The sequence below is a fragment of the Ostrinia nubilalis genome, chromosome 30, assembly GCF_963855985.1.
Source record: "Ostrinia nubilalis chromosome 30, ilOstNubi1.1, whole genome shotgun sequence".
Lineage (NCBI taxonomy): Eukaryota > Metazoa > Arthropoda > Insecta > Lepidoptera > Crambidae > Ostrinia > Ostrinia nubilalis.
The window spans coordinates 974,497-992,183 of NC_087117.1; the positions used below are offsets into that span (position 1 = coordinate 974,497).

Consider the following 17,687-nt stretch of genomic DNA (forward strand, 5'->3'; position numbering starts at 1 on the left):
TTAAAAATGTTGCTTCTCCACCACGCTCCGCTTAAAAATGTTGCTTCTCCGCTACGCTTAAAAATGTTTAAATTTATCCGATTCTCCGCTATTCTCCGCTCACCTCATACCGCAGCCGGGTCCCTCGCACCAGGGTCGCCGCGGCCGCCGCCGCTCGCTGCGCCGCTCGCTCCACTTGCAAGCGGTCGCCACTTTTGTGGATGTACCGACGGACAGTCCCATCAGTGAGCAAGAGTGATAACACCGCTGGACGGCTGACAGCGTCGGTGAAGACCGACACCTGGCCTGATGACGACATCAGTTATGACGTCACCGCTAGTATACTAAATACTAATAGATACTAAATGAACTGATGATAACAAGGAGTGAGACTAGTGACGTCATACTTGATGATGACACCATGACGTCACCGCTAGTAGATACCAAATGAGCTGATGATGACAAGGTGGATGCACGAGTGAGACTTGTGACGTCATACCTTCACACTAGCATCATCCACATTATGCTATCTCGCTCACACCGCGTATACTTCTTTCGCTCACACCACGTAGATCCTCACTTAGATTCTCCGCCACGCTCCGCTACTTCAAAATGCTCTGCTACTTCTCAGCTACGATACGCTACTTCTCCGCCTCGCTCTGTTTCAAAAATTTGCTTCTCCGCTTCGCACCGATTCTAAACTGCTTCACTACACTCGGTTATCTAAACTGCATTGCCGCTACGCTCCGCTTCAATATGATGCTTCTAGGCGACTCTCCGCTTCAAATGTAACTTATCCGCTACGCTCCGCTTCAAAATGATGCTTATACGCTCCGCTTCAAAATTTTGCTTCTCCGCTACGTTCCGCTTCAAAATGACGCTTCTCCGCTCCGCTAAATTAAATTGTAAATTGTTTCTTCTCCGCTTCACTTTAAAATGTTGCTTCTCCGCTACATTCCGTTATCTAGACGGCTTCTCCGCTGCGTTCCGCTAAAATCTCCGCTCACCTCATACCGCAGCCGGGTCCCTCGCACCAGCGTCGCCGCGGCCGCCGCCGCTCGCTGTGCCGCTCGCTCCACTTGCAAGCGGTCGCCACTTTTGTGGATGTACCGACGGACAGTCCCATCAGTTAGTAGGAGTGATAACACCGCTGGACGGCTGACAGCATCGGTAAAGACCGACACCTGGAGGAAAGAATAATAATAATGTTAACCATCGAGCTCAGAATACGGAACAAACCAGAAACCGTCAACGGGCGTAAATGTGTATTCATATAAATTACTCCAAAACGCACTAATTTGACTTTAGAGCAATTAGTCAATGGCCGGCGCGCGCATTGTTTACATATCCGTCAGATTGACACTTTATAATTAAATTATGCCGTCTTGTGCCGTTCCAACATGTAAGAATGCTACTGGAATTACGAAGAAAGTGCATGGGATCATGTTTTATCCGTAAGTAGCACATTTCCAATTCATTTTAATTAAATAATAATTTTCAAAAAAAATCACGGTTGTATTTTGTAAGTGTTGCCACAGGTCAACGGAATATTTTACCCTACTTTTTTATATTGAATTACATTTGTCTATAAAAAATTCACGCGTTAATTTTGTTAGCGTTACCACAGAATAATGGAATATTTTCCCCATCCTTTTTGTTTTAATTAGTTTTTAGTGTAATTTCATCCATGACATGACAACCTGATTAATTAAATTATAAGTGCCACTTGTGGTCTAAACTGAATAAATATTTTTGATTTTGATTTGATTTTAATATTTGAATTAATTTATAATATTACTCCCTAAATAATGAGGAGATAATAAATTACCGTATTTTGTCAGTTACCCCAAGTGAACCTGCAACTGACGATGTGTGCAATTTGGAATAGCTCGGCACGGATTAAAATCGTAATTTCTATGAACGTAACATATCTATAGTTCTGTAATATCATTGCTCGCAATCAAATTCAAGTATTGGTGATGTTTTTGATTTGGATTCTGTTTTTGACTCCAAGAAAAGTTAAACTAAAAGCACTACTGCGCCGTAAACAAATGTTTTGTTGTCGATATGTTTACATAATAAAGAACCTTAAGTTTCTTTTATGTTTTACTTGGCATTCTAAAATTTATATTCGACTTTTGTAATTGACTTTTAAATAACATATTATACCTACATGTAGTATATTACACTATTTAATAGAAATAAATAATCATCTACACTTAGTTACTTCGGAGTAAAAATTAAATTCATAGGTAGGTAGGTACTATCTATGCCTATGGCCAGTCATGTCGTCTCGTTCTATCGCAAAGAATCACCATTTGATGAGAGCGAGAGCAAAAACGGAAATGGATAGTTAACACTGTGGCCGTGTGTACTTATTTCACTTGCTTATTTTTTACTTGTTTAACATCTCATTAAAAAATTACATAATTTTACCCCAAAAATGGGGGTGCCACACGGCGCTAGTAACACTAAAGGGGGTAGAGGGGCGCGGGAGGGGAAGTATTTTGGACACAAGTTGCCGCGTAGAAATGTTATCGAACACTCCTTCTGGTTTGTTCTGTATTCTGAGCCATCGAGCCGGAAGACGTAGCTTGGGCAGGCCTCCCACTAGGTGGACCGACGATCTGGTGAGGGTCGCGGGAGGTGCCTGGATGCGGGCGGCGCAGGACCGGTCTTTATGGAAACCCTTGGGGGAGGCCTTTGTCCAGCAGTGGACGTCTTTCGGCTGAAACGAACGATCGAATGTTAATCATCATCTTCATTTCAGCCACAGGACGTCCACTGCTGAACATAGGCCTCCCCCTATTTCTAGATCGGCCGGTTGAAATGTCGCGTGATGTCACTATTCTGTAAAAAATTGGCCAAGTGCGTGTCGTGCCACGCGCAGTGTAGGGTTCCGTAGTGGTCAGTCCTTACCACAGTATATTTCAGAAGCAAGCAAATTACTTCATCTACAGTCACTTTTCATAATTTCTCGAAGTCGAACCTTAATTTCGAACTCCTCCTATGTTCTTCTGATTAATTTCGTTGCGGGTCCAATGACAGTTTAATTTCCCCCGGGACGACAAACTTGACCTTCACTGGTTGGGTTATTGGCGGTCAAGCTGTAGATCCTGGCTACACAGGAGTTGCAGCGGTGGGAACGAGAGGTGGGAATAGTCCCGTGTCAGTTTCTCACAAAAATCAAATTTTGTCTTCTAGCTAATGCCATATAATGTATAATACTTACTTGCTCATAGAACTTCACAACACCCTTCTTTCCGAGTCCCAGTAGTCTCGACATCTGTGCATCCCGCTCGCTACCACAGTAAGTATGCTTGGCGAGAGTGGGACACAGCTGTGACAGCCGGAGCGTGGCTCTCGCTGGCTTCTTGTACAGCTCGGAGAGTATCTTGTTGAGGGTGGACGTCTTTTGTTGAGTATTTGTAGATTCTAAAAGTATAATACATCAGCTCGTGATAAAGTTCCTGATAGCTACCTGATAGACATTATTCTCACAAATATCTCTATCAGAGACCAGCAAACCTAAAATTTGTAATCTGTCATATAAGTGCCTGATAGGACATGAAACACTTTAAAAGCTAGTAGCAAAACAGGCCACTAATGTTGTATTTATCTGATAGATACATTCCTGATAGGTAATCAGAGGATTTCTAAAGTTCCTGATAGGCTATCAAGGACCTTATAAACACAAGCACCTACTCATACTTCGCTACTTAGTGAAGCAGATCCAGAAGATGTAATTTATCTGACAGAAAAGTTCCTGATAGGCTAGCAAGAATTTTATGACCTTAGAAGTAAAGAAGTTTCCTGAGTTGATAAATCTGCAATGACCTTTCTAAACTATAGAAAAACTTACCATAGTCTTCGATCATGTACAGATCTTGCTTGTACTTGGCTAGCACATTGTATTCCGAACTCTGTAATGAGTATGGATTCTCAAATATATTGTCTTTCAGCAGCTCAAAAGATTTCTGCCATTTTGTGGGATCTGCAACAAAAATATGATTTTAGACAAATGACGTCCACGGCTGGACAAAGGCCCGCAAGCATTTCCACGATTGGTTGCGGATGCCAAAATTTATAACTTAAATAAGTAAGTATTAATTCTGTTTTTAGTATTTTTTGGTAAAACGGCAGCAGAAATACATAATATGAGAAATATCAACTGTACTATCACGGTTCATGAGATACTGCCTGGTGACAGACAGATGGACAAAACGGGACTATTCCCACCTCTCGTTCCCACCGCTGCAACTCCTGTGTAGCCAGGATCTACTGCTTGACCGCCAATAACCCAACCAGTGAAGGGCAAGTTTGTCCCGGGCGAAAGTTAAACTGCCATTGGACCCGCAACGAAATTATTCAGAAGAATGTAGGAGGAAGTCGAAGTTAAGGTTCGACTTCCCTCCAGTGCAAAGCGGATGTCAGATGACAAAGCAAAGGTTTGATTATGTTAGGGAACTACAGGTTAAGAAAACAAGAGTGCGTGGACTTTACCTGCCTAGCTCGCACTTATTAAGTGTCATAAAATCTACAATGTGCTCCTTTTGTTTTCCGGAAATTTTAGGGGTATATTCTATAAATAAAAACTAGTTAATGAGTCTTAGGAATGTGTGTTTGTAAAAGCATATTTTTGAAGATATTGTGGATTCTAGATTTAGAAGATACCTAGTTGATTTAGATTATAGTATCATCAATCTAGTTTTTTTTTTCAAAATTGTCACCTAGTCTTTTTGTGCAGACTTTTTATTGATAAGTGTATGTAAATTATGAATTATTTCAGTGAAAAATTAAGTTTTTAAATAACTTCGTATGAAAAAATAAGTCGAAAAAAATTGTTGAATTTAACAAAAATGTAATGCCATTATTCCATTCTTTGAAATGGTTTTATTAATACCCTAGAGTTCCAGGAAATCAAGAAGAGTAAGTTGTATAAAGTAAGTAAGTTTGTATAAATTGCTGTATTTGATTGAAAAAGAGGCTGACAAAGGTGACTGAGTTTCTTCCGCCACTTCTTCTGAGCACCAGCCCATATGTTGTCTCGAAGTGGTGGTAGGGCAAGCTGTATTTGGGACGTGTATAAGTGCCCTGGGAAGGGCCTATGTCCTGAATAAACTACACTCGGCATCAAATAAATCGCACCTCCCGCGACAAGCACTTATCAAACGTATGCATCCCCACTTCCCACCAACATTGGTACCATTTGAAAGCCTAGTTCTAAACTTCATTTTATTAAAGGAAAGGTTTTACCCCAAAAATGTGTCTACAAGGATCCAGAGTCACTTCTCCAAAAAATAGGTAGTTACGCTATAGCCATTTTTTATGACTATAAAACTGTTAAGTTGGGATTAATCGCTATCCATCTGTTAAAGAGGACACGTGAGATCTTTATTTGGTTTTATAACCATAAAAATTGGTCTAATTGATCCCAGAGGTGAGCCCAAAGTGAGGTCTATTTTCAAGTCACATTTATGGTATATGTTAATCATTTATTTAGAAATTAAATGTATTTTTCTTTAAGGATATTTATTGGGCTTTCAAATAACACCAATATTGTTGGGGTACAATAATTGTGTCAGAAGAAAATCTTTAAAGTTCGCGTCGCGGAAGGTGCGGTTTATTTGATGTTGAGTGTATTTGATTTGAACCTTACTTACCATTAACCTCCCTCTTCAGTCCCTCACACCTCCTCAACAGTGAGTATCGGAGGTCGCAGACCAGTTGGAACTGTTTCTTCCAGCTGTCGTCTGCTGACGCCAGCGCGGCCGATAGCGAGGGGAAGTCCTGTAGGATGGGGGGGAAGAGGGGAACGTGGGTTCTAAGCTGTTCTAGGGACGTGTCGTCTAGGTGGGGTAGGAGGGAGACCTGGAAAGAAGTGGTTCACATCACTAAGCTATAAATAAAGTTCAAAAACCGGCCAAGTGCAACGGGATTATGTCCACCTCTCGTTCCCACCGCTGTAACTCCTGTGTAGCCAGGATCTACAGTTCGACCGCCAATGATTCAACCAGTGAAGGTCAGGTTTGTCCCGGGGGAAAGTTAAACTGTCATTGGACCCGCAACGAAATTAATCAGAAGAACATAGGAGTGCGAAGATAAGGTTCGACTTCAGTGGAAAGCGGATGAATAGCATAGATTGGTTCCTAAGTGTTGACTAAATGACCTGATGATGATAATTTTCCATCCACAAGGTGGATCGACGACCTCAAAAAGGTAGCAGGAAGGCGCTGGATGCAGGCCGCTATCAACCGGTCAATATGGAAAACATTAGGGGAGGCCTATTTTCAGCAGTGGACGTCCTGTAGCTGAAATGATGATGATAATTGTATGCTTTATCGTCATCATCATCAACAGCCTTTTACAGTCCACTGCTGGGCTAAAAGCCTCCTACACTTTAGTAGAGGGGTTTGCCATAATTTCCAAAAGTTGGGCTGGATGGAGATCGCAGTTTAAAAGATGAATATTAATCAGAGTCGCCTTTAACGTTAAACATACCTTCTCCAAAACATTCCTCGCTGTTTCTTCGCTCATTTCCGCGGTAAACTCGTCCAATTTGTTCAGTATGACGGCCAGGAACAGCTCGGCTCGTTGGATGAGATCCAGCTCTATCATGAGCCCGAGGAGATCCGCCATGTTGGATAGGAGGTCGTTTTGGTCGGACGATTCTGGAGAAGTATGAACTTTATAATGAGGGAGTTTTGATTGGGTATTTCAGTACGAGCACAGAATAATAATAAGTACTACGTACAGAAGTTTTACTTCGCGAAGGTATTCAAAAAAATGTATGCTCAATGTCATTAACAATATGGTGTAATTTAGCCTGTCTCAAGAGTCAAGCACCATTTTGTTGACAAACGTCAGTGATCGGCACTGCGCCGAAGCTATAGGGCTGACTTCGGTAAAATGATGTGACGTGAGGTGCCAAACTGCGGAAAATGGCGGAGGAAATACATGATTTAGCATGAATTATCATGAATAATATTAACTACTTATTTACCTCTCAGTGTCTCAGAGGCAACTTAAAAAAGTACATTCTGTGTTTTTATTATTATTTAGGCAGTTAAATACTGCACAGTATTTAGTACACAATTTTCGTTATTTTCTTCCATCATACACAAGAATACGCGTGCGTGAGTCAATGTTCGCTCGTATGTGAGGCCTTGTCGAATAGTATCCTGTAGGTGGGCCATCGTGCGTGTTTTGTTTTCGATGTAAACTCGCGGAGATGAACAGGCCTGGTACGAGTATGATTTGATTTTTATAATAGGCGACACTAGCCAAAAGGTTATGGTGTCCAAGTGCGTATTCGAGGGTTGCCAGTTCGATCCAGTAATGATATTAGTGGTGGATTTTTTTTTATACACAATGAGGAAGTTCTTGGAATGTATCTCTCCTGATGGTAAGTGATGATTTGTCGCAGTCATTTGGTTACAGAAGCCTTAAAATATACATAGTTCAGAAGTTAAGTTGCCTAGATTAACTTTAAATTTTGCGGTCATCAATGGGTGTGATATCTATACAGGGTGTTTCTTGTAAGGTGTCAAGCCGAAAGCAGGTGATAGGTGAGAACTAGACCTATCGATTTCACCCCCATGTATGTTCTACGATTTTTCGTAGTTTAGAAGTTATCGTTAATTTTGAGATTTTTTCAAATTTTATGACCTAGTGGCTTAATTTTTTTTAATCTTTTTTTTGGGTTGACTTTTCTCAGATTTCTTTTTTTTGACAGATTCCCTAGTAATTGCAGATGTTTGAAAAAAATAATCACCTTCTTATCTTTGATGCAAGATACAAAATTTTTGCTAGAAAAATAAAAAATATGCTTTTAGCAGAACATTCTAAAATTTTCAACTGTATTGTATGAGAAAAAAAAAGAATTTCCATAGGTCCAAAATAATTTTAAAAACTGCGCAGTTTTCTGAACTTTCATAATAACACAAAAAAACATGTACTTAATAGGCCATTATTTTCTGTAATCGCTCTACTAAAGTAGTAAGTCGGAGATTCCGTTACATGTGTGTGTGTGTGTGTGTGTGTGTGTGTGTGTGTGTGTGCGTGTGCGTGTGCGTGCGTGTGCGTGTGCGTGTGTGTGTGGGTGTGTGTGTGTGGGTGCACACACACACACACAAACTCTTTCCCTTTCTCTCACAATCTAATAGGTAGGTATATCAAATTTAATCGTAAAGTAACAATCACCACTGTGGTCTAGTGGTAAGACTACCTATTAGGACAGCCAATTCCTCTGTGGCTTAGGATTCCGGGTGAAGCTCGCTGATCATCCATCAGTTTCCACTTTCCATCAGGTCAGATGAAGGGCAAGAGCTTGCTCGTTATGGATAAAAAATGTTCTGTTCAGTTATTGTCTCTAAACGTGTTCTACGTAACGTAAACTTACTGGATTGCAAACATTAGTTAGTTATAAGAAAGTCAAAAACATGTAACGGAATCTCCGACTAACTACTTTAGTAGAGCGATTACAGAAAATAATGGCCTATTAAGTACATATTTTTTTGTGTTATTATGAAAGTTCAGAAAACTGCGCAGTTTTTAAAATTATTTTGGACCTATGGAAGTTCTTTTTTTTTTTTTTCAAACTTTTAAGTTGAAAATTTTAGAATGTTCTGCTAAAAGCATATTTTTTATTTTTCTAGCAAAAATTTTGTTACTTACATCAAAGATAGGAAGGTAATTATTTTTTTCAAACATCTGCAATTACTAGGGAATCTGACAAAAAAAAGAAATCTGAAAAAAGTTAAACCAAAAAAAAAGAAAAAAATTTAAAGCCTACTAGGTCATAAAATTTTAAAAATCACAAAATTAACGATAACTTCTAAACTACGAAAAATCGTAGAACATACATGGGGGTGAAATCGATAGGTCTAGTCCTCACCTATCTCCTGCCTTCGGCTTGACACCTTACAAGAAACACCCTGTATAAAAGAAAGTCGTGTTAGTTACACCACTTATAACTCAAGAACGGCTGAACCGATTTAGCTGAAAATTGTCAGGGAGGTAGTTTAGAGCCAGGAGAAGGACATAGGATACTTTTTATCCCGTTCGAAATAAAAAAAGTCTGCTTATTTATTGCCATTAAGGCGGAACAAAGTTCGCCGGGTCAGCTAGTTTGATATAAAAGTCAGCACGTGCGTGCTATGTGCCTAGCCATGCCCATCTTTCCCACTGGGCACTCTGGGCACGTGCCCAGGGCCCCGAAAAGCCAAGGCTTCCGCCTGTTTTAAAAAATATTTAAACAAACAGCTGATAGTTGTAAATTTTTGCATTTTCCCTTTTTTTAGAAGGGATTTATTCCTGTATTAGTGATGAATCACCCAGGACCCCCAGTCGGTTAAAGGCGGCCCTGTGCCTTGCCCAATGTCAGTTTAGGTTGCTAATGCCCGTTTTGACCATCAATCCCTAATTTTTAAGCGACCCCTATAAAAACAAAATTCCTGTTAAGTGTTACCTTAGGGATCATTTAAAAATTAGGGATTGATGGTGAAAACTGGCATAAGAATACAAAACATAGAACACCATTCATCTCACCATCACTCCATACATCGTCGTAGAAGCCAATAGCCATTTCGTACAGCGCGCATAGCGAGGGCTTGTCGAGCTTGACGCTGCGCCGCGATGCCTGCTCTGCGCTCGATATAAATCCTTGCAGCTGCTCTTTGGTTATTGCTAAAACATTATCAGATCATTTTTTAAAGCCCGGTCTGTGAGCATGTAGAATTTCGTCCAATGACCCCAAGCTACCCATCCTTATCGCTCGCGCGTAATTACTTTGTGCGACGGGCGCCCGCAGTGAGTGTGCGAGCGCGACAGCAGCATAATTACGCGCGAGCGGTAAGGATGGGTCATCATCATCATCAACAGCCCTTTACAGTCCACTGCTGGACTATGAGCCTCCTCCACTATAGTGGCGGGTTTTGCCATAATCCCCACGCTTGGCAGGCGGGTTGGAGATCGCAGTTTAAAAGATTGATGTTTTTCAGAGAGCGCTGCTGCCCGTTCTCTGTTTGATGTGTAGTCCCTAAGTCGCCTCTTACGACACCCGCGGGAAGAGTAGGGGTTGGTGACAAATGTATTCTACTCTGCCGTCACCACACTGCTAAGGATGGGTAGCTTGGGGTCATTGGACAAAATTCTACGTGCTCGCAGACCAGACTATAGCTAGCGCATAAAGTCAGTCAGTGCCTGATGTATTGGAGCGGCCTGATGTTTGATTGTCGTTGATCAACGTTCAGATTTGTATGCTCTGTCACGTCATAATATGTCAATGTCACCGCTCCGCTTTGCAATGAAGGGAAGTCGAACCTTAATTTCGCACTCCTATGTTCTTCTGATTAATTACGTTGCGGGTCCAATGACAGTTTAACTTTCCCCCGGGACAAACTTGACCTTCACTGGTTGGGTTATTGGCGGTCAAGCTGTAGATCCTAGCTACACAGGAGTTGCAGCGGTGGGAACGAGAGGTGGGAATAGTCCCGTAGACCTATACATTAAAGTACTCACATCCTAGGTCCTGATGCAGAGAAGCGGCTAAATTGTTCCACATTATAATATCGTTGCTGGAAGACTCGTTCAATGCATTCTTTTTTGATTCTGAAACAAAATAAAATCAGTGACTCAACTCTGATTTCAAAAACAATGACGTCATAATCCTGTATCTTTCTTCCTCCCATTAGGAAAACCGACAACTGGTTAAAATCGCGGGTAGCAATCGTAGCCAATCAAATCAAATCTTTTATTCAGTACTTAGGCCCCTTCCAGGAAACTTATACACGTCCCAAATATAGCTTGCCCTATCACCACTTCCGGACAACATATGGGCTGGTATTGAGAAGAAGTGGCGGAAGAAACTCAGTCACCTTTGTCAGCCTCTTTTTCAATAAAATACAGTAATTATAAATTGCTTACATGAAACGCAATAAGTGCGAGATAGGCAGGTAAAATTCACGCAGTAAAAAAACTATAAAAAATAATCACCCTCAGATAAAGCCTACCATTTTTGAAACAATAGTTCAACTTGTAGGTAGAAAAAGTGTGACCATTTTGGGAATGGGACCAAATGCGAATGGGACGGAATGCGAATGGGGACAAATACAAATATTTTATTTATGCAAACACACCGTTTACGCATACACCTTCAAATACAATTGGTTACTTTTTCAATCGTGACGAAATGCGAATGGGACGGTCTGCGTCAAACCCGTGTTTGATAATAGAGGACGATAATAAGAGGCCAAGGCCATTTTCTTTAAAACATTTTTGTTTTCTTTTATTCTTTTTTTGTTTTCTTTTATTTTTGTCAGCCGTTTGGTGTAGTGGTTCGAAACGGACAACTATTCCGGAGGTAGCGGGTTCGATTCCCACACAGTACAAACATTTGTGTGCATGAACATATTTGTTTGCATTGGACTGGGTGTTTTCTATGTATATGTATTTACAAAAAAAAAGTATTTAAGTATGTTTATATCCGTTGTCTAGTACCCATAGTACAAGCTTTGCTTAGTTTGGGACTAGAAGCGCAGTGTAAAATTTCCAAGGATATTTCTTTATTTATTTATTTTTTGCAGTGGATACTAAATGACCTGATGACAATGATTCACTCACCAAGTAAGGACAAAGCGTCGCCCAGCATATCAAAGTTGTTGCTATTCAAACCGATAATCCTCATAGCACGAGCCTTTTCGATCTGCCACGATAGTTGTTCGCTGACCTCTGCCGCACTAAAAGATAATTTTGAACTAATAAGAGAAATACCTTGTCTTTAATGAGTGGAGCCCAGGCTTGTCTTCAATCTACTACACAAAACAGTGACATTGTATGTGTAAACAAACAATACCATCCATTAAAGGCTCCAGACATCACTATGGAGCAGAATCAGCGCAATAAAAAAATAGCGCAATATTTTGTTGCAATTTCTTACAAAACTTGCGCGCAAAAAGCAAATCTAGTATGTGAAATCATCAAACTTCTAATGCACGTAACTCAGTTCAGACTGAGTTTAGAGGTATACATGTCATAGTAAGTTTGGTTTATTACACTATTTTGTAATCAAAAAACAAAGTTTGGTCGATGGCCGCGCGAAAAAAAAACCGTTCCACCGTCTGTTCTGGGCCTACGTGTGCGTTGCAGTTGGAGTTTCATAAAAAGAATACTGACAGCCTCGAGTTGATACGGTAACGATCCCTTTCCGGGTTGATAAATGTGCTACGTCCTTTAGTACGTATGTATTTGCTGTAAAATTAGATTTTTAGTTGCCTTGAAATTAAAATAAAATGAATTTATTTCAGACATGAGTCCATACATTAAAATTAAAAACAAAATGAAAATCCAAATTGAATTAAAATCAAAATAAGTTTAAAAATATTTGCCATTAATTAAGTTAAAGCCTGGTCCGTGAGCACGTAGAATTTTGTCCAATGATCCCAAGCTACCCATCCCTATCACTCGCGCGTAATTATGTTGCTGTCGCGCTCGCACACTCACTGCGGGCGCGCGTCGCACAGTCGCGACAGCAATATAATTAAGCGCGAGCGATAAGGATGGGTAGCTTGGGGTCATTGGACAAAATTCTACGGGCTCACGGACCAGGCTTTAGTCGAGTTCACGAATTTGATTGGTGTTTTTCAACTACCCTATCAACTCACCGGGCGTTTAAATCAGCACAGTTGATGGCCAGGTGCGGTAGTCCTCTATCATTCGCTGTCCTACACCACAGCAACTCGTGCGAGCGAGACAAAACTGATTCTCCGTCCTGCTCTGATGCTTGCGCTCTTCTGTAAATAAATTCAAATGTATTTAAGTTTAACTTGGTGACTCGTTGCTAACATATTTTCAGATTTATTGAGATTTTTTATATTCTTTTTTTAATTCAAATTTTTTTTTGTTACTATTTTTCGAATAAAATAATACATTAGATTGATATCCTTTTTCTCGTGTGCTTCAGATTTTAATAGCAAAGGCTAATAAAAAAGATAAAGTTGATCCATTAACATTAAGTTGCTTGTTAAATATTAGTTTTTAAATGGTATATGAGACTAGCAACTGTCATTCGAAATAACAAACCAACTTTTTTATGCATAAAAAGGCAGTTATTTGACTACAATCGCACCTGATGTTAAGTGGGATGCAGTCTAGGATACTTTTTTAACCGATTTCAAAAAAGGAGAAGGTTCTTAAAGAGTCGTATTTACGTTTCTGATGTATTTACCTGACCATAAGCCTAGCTGCCCACTCCACCAAGCAGTCTGAGGGCCTGATATCACATCGCGTCTTCATTTCTTGCTCGCTCCACTCGTTGCCTTCTATCAGTTCTGTAACCTAAAATAAATTGTGTTTAAACCATTAATAAGGTATTTTGACATATTTTGTGTATGTAGATAGTAATTTTTTGGAATTACGAAGCCCCATAATGTATTACAGACATAAAAAACTGTTAAAAATTCAATGATAGGTAATGTGTGTTTTTGGTATACATGGATGATATTCTTATACATAGTACATCACCCTTTGAGCATAACCAGGAGTTATCTACTCTAGTCTGTTCGCCGAGTTGATAAAAAAAAATTAAATATCAGAGGTTCTAAACTCATTATAAATTGCGGCCCGCTAATTATTTTTGTCGATATAATGAAAAAGTTGGTAGATTATTTGGCCTGGCCTTTTTTTTTGGCCTGGATTCTCGGCTCGGTTACAATTTAATTTTGGACTACCATTTATAAGAATGTTCTAAAAATACCAATTATCTACCAAAATCTACTAAACGATTTCGCACTACTAAATCATCGTTCTCTTTGCCTCAAATCTACCAAAAAAGTAGAAATCTACTAAAAGTGGTCACGCTGTGGCCGCCGCCGCCCGCCGGCCGGGGCGCTTGACGACAGCTGCGTGGCTCGTACCATGGTACTCAGTGCGCGTTGTGACAAAAGACGCCCGCCATACAGAATGCGATAATTAAGCGACAGTCGCTATTGCAAGACATTTCATAATATTTATCAACTCTCGGCGAACAGACTTTGGTAAATATTTCCTTACCACAGATATATCGAAGTGTCGCCTCGGCCATCTATCCGTCTCTCTCAGCCATCGCAGGCTGTCCTGCTTGCACTCATCACGGTACGAGCTCAACATTTTGGTGAACCAGGATTTTGAGTTTACCACTGTCAAACACAGAAACACTAAATTAGTATTTTTTAGGAAATATACAGGGTTATTATCATAAGTGTTAAGTACTAAATGTTGTGTCAGAGGTTTTAGTTTGTATATTTTGCCTTTTTTGTTTTCTCTGAAGTGTCTATCGAAGTACTTCGTGCTCCGTAATAAAACATACGAATTATAACCCAAGATTTAGGTGAATAGTTGTAAGCGCATCTATTTAAGTAGGAATATACATGTGATGCCCTCACATGGATATTTATCATCCTCATCAGGTCATTTACTCTTTGCAGGAGGATGACCCTCTATAACTATAGACACAAACAAGGATGATTTGTGGAGAACGGGGATATTAGTCAATTGTTAATCACACATTACAAGGTCATCATCATCATTTCAGCGATAGGACGTCCACTGCTGAACATAGACCTCCCCCAATGATTTCCATGTTGATCGATTGGTAGCGGCCTGCGTCCAGCGCCTTCCTCCTACCTTTATGACGTCATCGGTCCAACTTGTGGGTGAACGTCTCACGCTGCGTTTTCCGGTACGCAGCCTCCAATCCAAAAACTATGTGCCCATTGGCACTTCAGCTTGCTAATATGTCGGGCTATGTCAGCGACTTTAGTTCGTTTACGGATCTCCTCATTTCTGATTCGATCTCGTAAAGAAACACCGAGCATAGCCCTCTCTATAGCACGCTGTGCGTTACTAGGTACGTTTAAAATAACTGTATTATAACTGTTTCTCACCATTTGCTTCCGTCAACCAGGTCCTAAACGTGTCTTCTGGTAACCATAGCTGCGGTAGTCCTCCGCGTTGGACTTCGTTCTTCTGCTGAATCGTCAGCGTATCCCAATTGGAAAGCTTGCCGAATGCTGATGTCATATCTGTTAATAACATGCTATTTTAGTGTGTAGTACTAAGTAGTTGTAGGTAGATGTCAAGTAAAACTCGGATGCCGTAATAAGACTGAGATATTTATTTCCAAAACCAGGGTTCTTATATTATCAAAAATGTATTCCAATTAGTGGGTCGTCAAAATAAAACTGCGAACGCATCGCATAGCTCGCTAGTGTAGGTAGGCCGCTGCAGCTGAAATCTACGCCACATAAATACGGCGCGTGCCCGTTCGTCGTCTCGCTCAGTGCACGGCGAGGACTCGTACGGGATGGTCACGCCGCTGCTCTTGCGCATGTGACGTCACCCATCGCCGGCGCACGTAAATACCGCGCGCAGCCGCCGTTCGCGCCAGTCAGTCTCAGGCGCGCGGCGCGTGCGGTCAAGCGGTGGAGCAATATTGATGATGCGATGACGTATGAGCTAGGTGGCTACACTATGGTTATTCATACAGGTCTATCGCTTAACTCAAGTCAGTGCCTAAGGTATGGAAGCGGCACGGGAGGGGTTATTTTGACATATAATGACGTGACAGGATACGAATCTGAAGTCTCACTGACATTTGACGTAAAAAAATATCCTCCTGTGCCGCTCATATATCTCAGGTACTGACTGAGCGTAAGCGCCTATAATAACCTATAATTCTACTAATAATAAGCTAGCTTTTGCCCACGGCTTCTCTCACTTATTGTAATGTAATATACTAATATTATAAAAAGGAAAGATTTGATTGATTTTTTGTTTAAATTAAGTAGGACGTAACAAAGCCGGCCGTTTGGTGTAGTGGTTCAGAACGGACTACTATGCCGAGAGGTCCCGAGTTCGATTCCCGGCCGGGCAGATATTGAAATGATGAATTTTAATTTCTGTGACGGGTCTGGGTGTTACTATGTATAATATGTATGTATTTAAAAAAAAAGTATATAAGTAGTATATCTGTTAAGCTAGCACCCATAACACAAGCATATTAATTGCTTACTTTGGGGCTAGATGGCGCTGTGTGAGATTGTCCAAAGATATTTATTTATTTATTTATAAAGACAACTTAACATGACGCATTAAGTTTCAAAATACTGTTGCAACTTTGCTTTCGCTATGAACAAATATATCATACCATCAAAAGTAGTATCTGAATCCGTTTCAGCGTACTCCATGAAAATACTACTGAAACAAATAATCATTTTAAAATATCTATTGAAAACAAATTATTGATAAATATTAAATATTATTAAAAGCTTTAGCAGTACAACGCACACAGCTTAAAAACAACTGACTCTTTTTTACAAATTATATTTTCATGAAACTCTCTAGCAAAGAAGCTAATAAAGCCCGGTCTGCGAGCACGTAGAATTTTGTCCAATGACCCCAAGCTACCCATCCTGTCCTGTCGCGACTGTGCGACGGGCGCCCGCAGTGAGTGTGCGAGCGCGACATCAACATAATTACACGCGAGCGATAAGGATGGGTAGCTTGGGGTCATTGGACAAAATTCTACGTGCTCGCAGACCAGACTATAGATGCTTGTGTTAGAAGTGGTTATTCCACAATAGTCCAGCGGACGATGGGGGTCAAGCTAGCGACAAGCATAAGAAACCTGCAGTCATAGAGCTAAGCTCAGTCAATTTAGCTTAGCTAACATAGCTGACGCAGTTTTCCATAATGTTTGTATAGTTAGCAGTTGACACACAACATAACAAAATCGAGCAAGTGCGAGTTGGACAGAAAATCAAGCCGTACGCGATATTTATGGCACCGTAAAATTATGAATCTGTCACATTATAATCTGGCGTAGTTAAATTACAATCTAACCTAACCCACTGTTTGTTTACAAACTCACGCGTTACATTATAAATTGACGGAGTTCATAATTTCACGTTGACATTTGCACTCTACTGACCTCTGGTCTGTCAAACGCGGTAGACTGACACTGAAATTGACAAAACAAATGTAAGTTAATATTTCTAAAATACATATAATAATTGATCTTCCTTTCAACCTAATGGCGTGCACTATTGGACTAGCTGCTTCCTGCGACTTTCACCAGATCGTCGGTCCATCGAGTCTTGCGGCCGTAGTCGCCACTTGAGAAACTTTTTCTAACTTTTCAAATTCATTTGCCTCTGAAGATTGTGCATCTGCAGTGGAGACTAAAACCCGTATTCACAAACATCACTATGAGGTCTCACAGTGCGCGTGGACGCACAGGGTGACACACGAACTAATCTTACGCCCGTATTCACAAACATTACTAAGATATCTCACAGTGCGCGTGGACGCACAGGGTGACACACAAACCAATCTCAGAGCTCTCTTCAACGCTGTGCGTTCGATTTGCTGCTTCACTTAAGCAAGCACCGTTTGTGAATACGGGTGTCAGAGCTCTATTCAACGCTGTGCGTTCCATTTGATGCTTCACATAAGCAAGCATCGTTTGTGAATACAGGTGTAGTAAATGATGATGATGATGATGATGACGTCACATCTCACCCGAACTCAAACGTATCCGGATCGGCTCTGAGGCGGTACTCTTCGTACAAAAGCTGAACCAGGTCCTCGCCTTCGGTGCACTTTGTTATGTCTTTCAGTTTGTCTAGAGCCGTTTCAAATCTGAAACCAAATATCAAATTCAAATTTCAAAT

At 40.6% G+C, this 17,687-nt stretch overlaps 1 protein-coding gene across 1 annotated transcript in view; it reads right to left on the reverse strand.

Annotated features, from left to right (window-relative positions):
- The window catches only part of LOC135085883 (uncharacterized), a 41,480-nt gene that overhangs the window by 22,699 nt on the left and 1,094 nt on the right, over nt 1–17,687 (reverse strand). The window contains exons 2-16 of the mRNA XM_063980669.1: nt 17,536–17,655; nt 16,946–16,975; nt 16,163–16,212; nt 14,901–15,038; nt 14,029–14,153; nt 13,205–13,314; nt 12,642–12,770; nt 11,602–11,717; nt 10,501–10,590; nt 9,529–9,666; nt 6,481–6,650; nt 5,643–5,850; nt 3,842–3,973; nt 3,212–3,414; nt 987–1,163 (exon numbers count right to left, since the gene is read on the reverse strand). Coding sequence (XP_063836739.1) covers nt 987–1,163; nt 3,212–3,414; nt 3,842–3,973; nt 5,643–5,850; nt 6,481–6,650; nt 9,529–9,666; nt 10,501–10,590; nt 11,602–11,717; nt 12,642–12,770; nt 13,205–13,314; nt 14,029–14,153; nt 14,901–15,038; nt 16,163–16,212; nt 16,946–16,975; nt 17,536–17,655 — 1,936 coding nt within the window. The remainder of the gene's footprint in view (nt 1–986; nt 1,164–3,211; nt 3,415–3,841; nt 3,974–5,642; nt 5,851–6,480; nt 6,651–9,528; nt 9,667–10,500; nt 10,591–11,601; nt 11,718–12,641; nt 12,771–13,204; nt 13,315–14,028; nt 14,154–14,900; nt 15,039–16,162; nt 16,213–16,945; nt 16,976–17,535; nt 17,656–17,687) is intronic.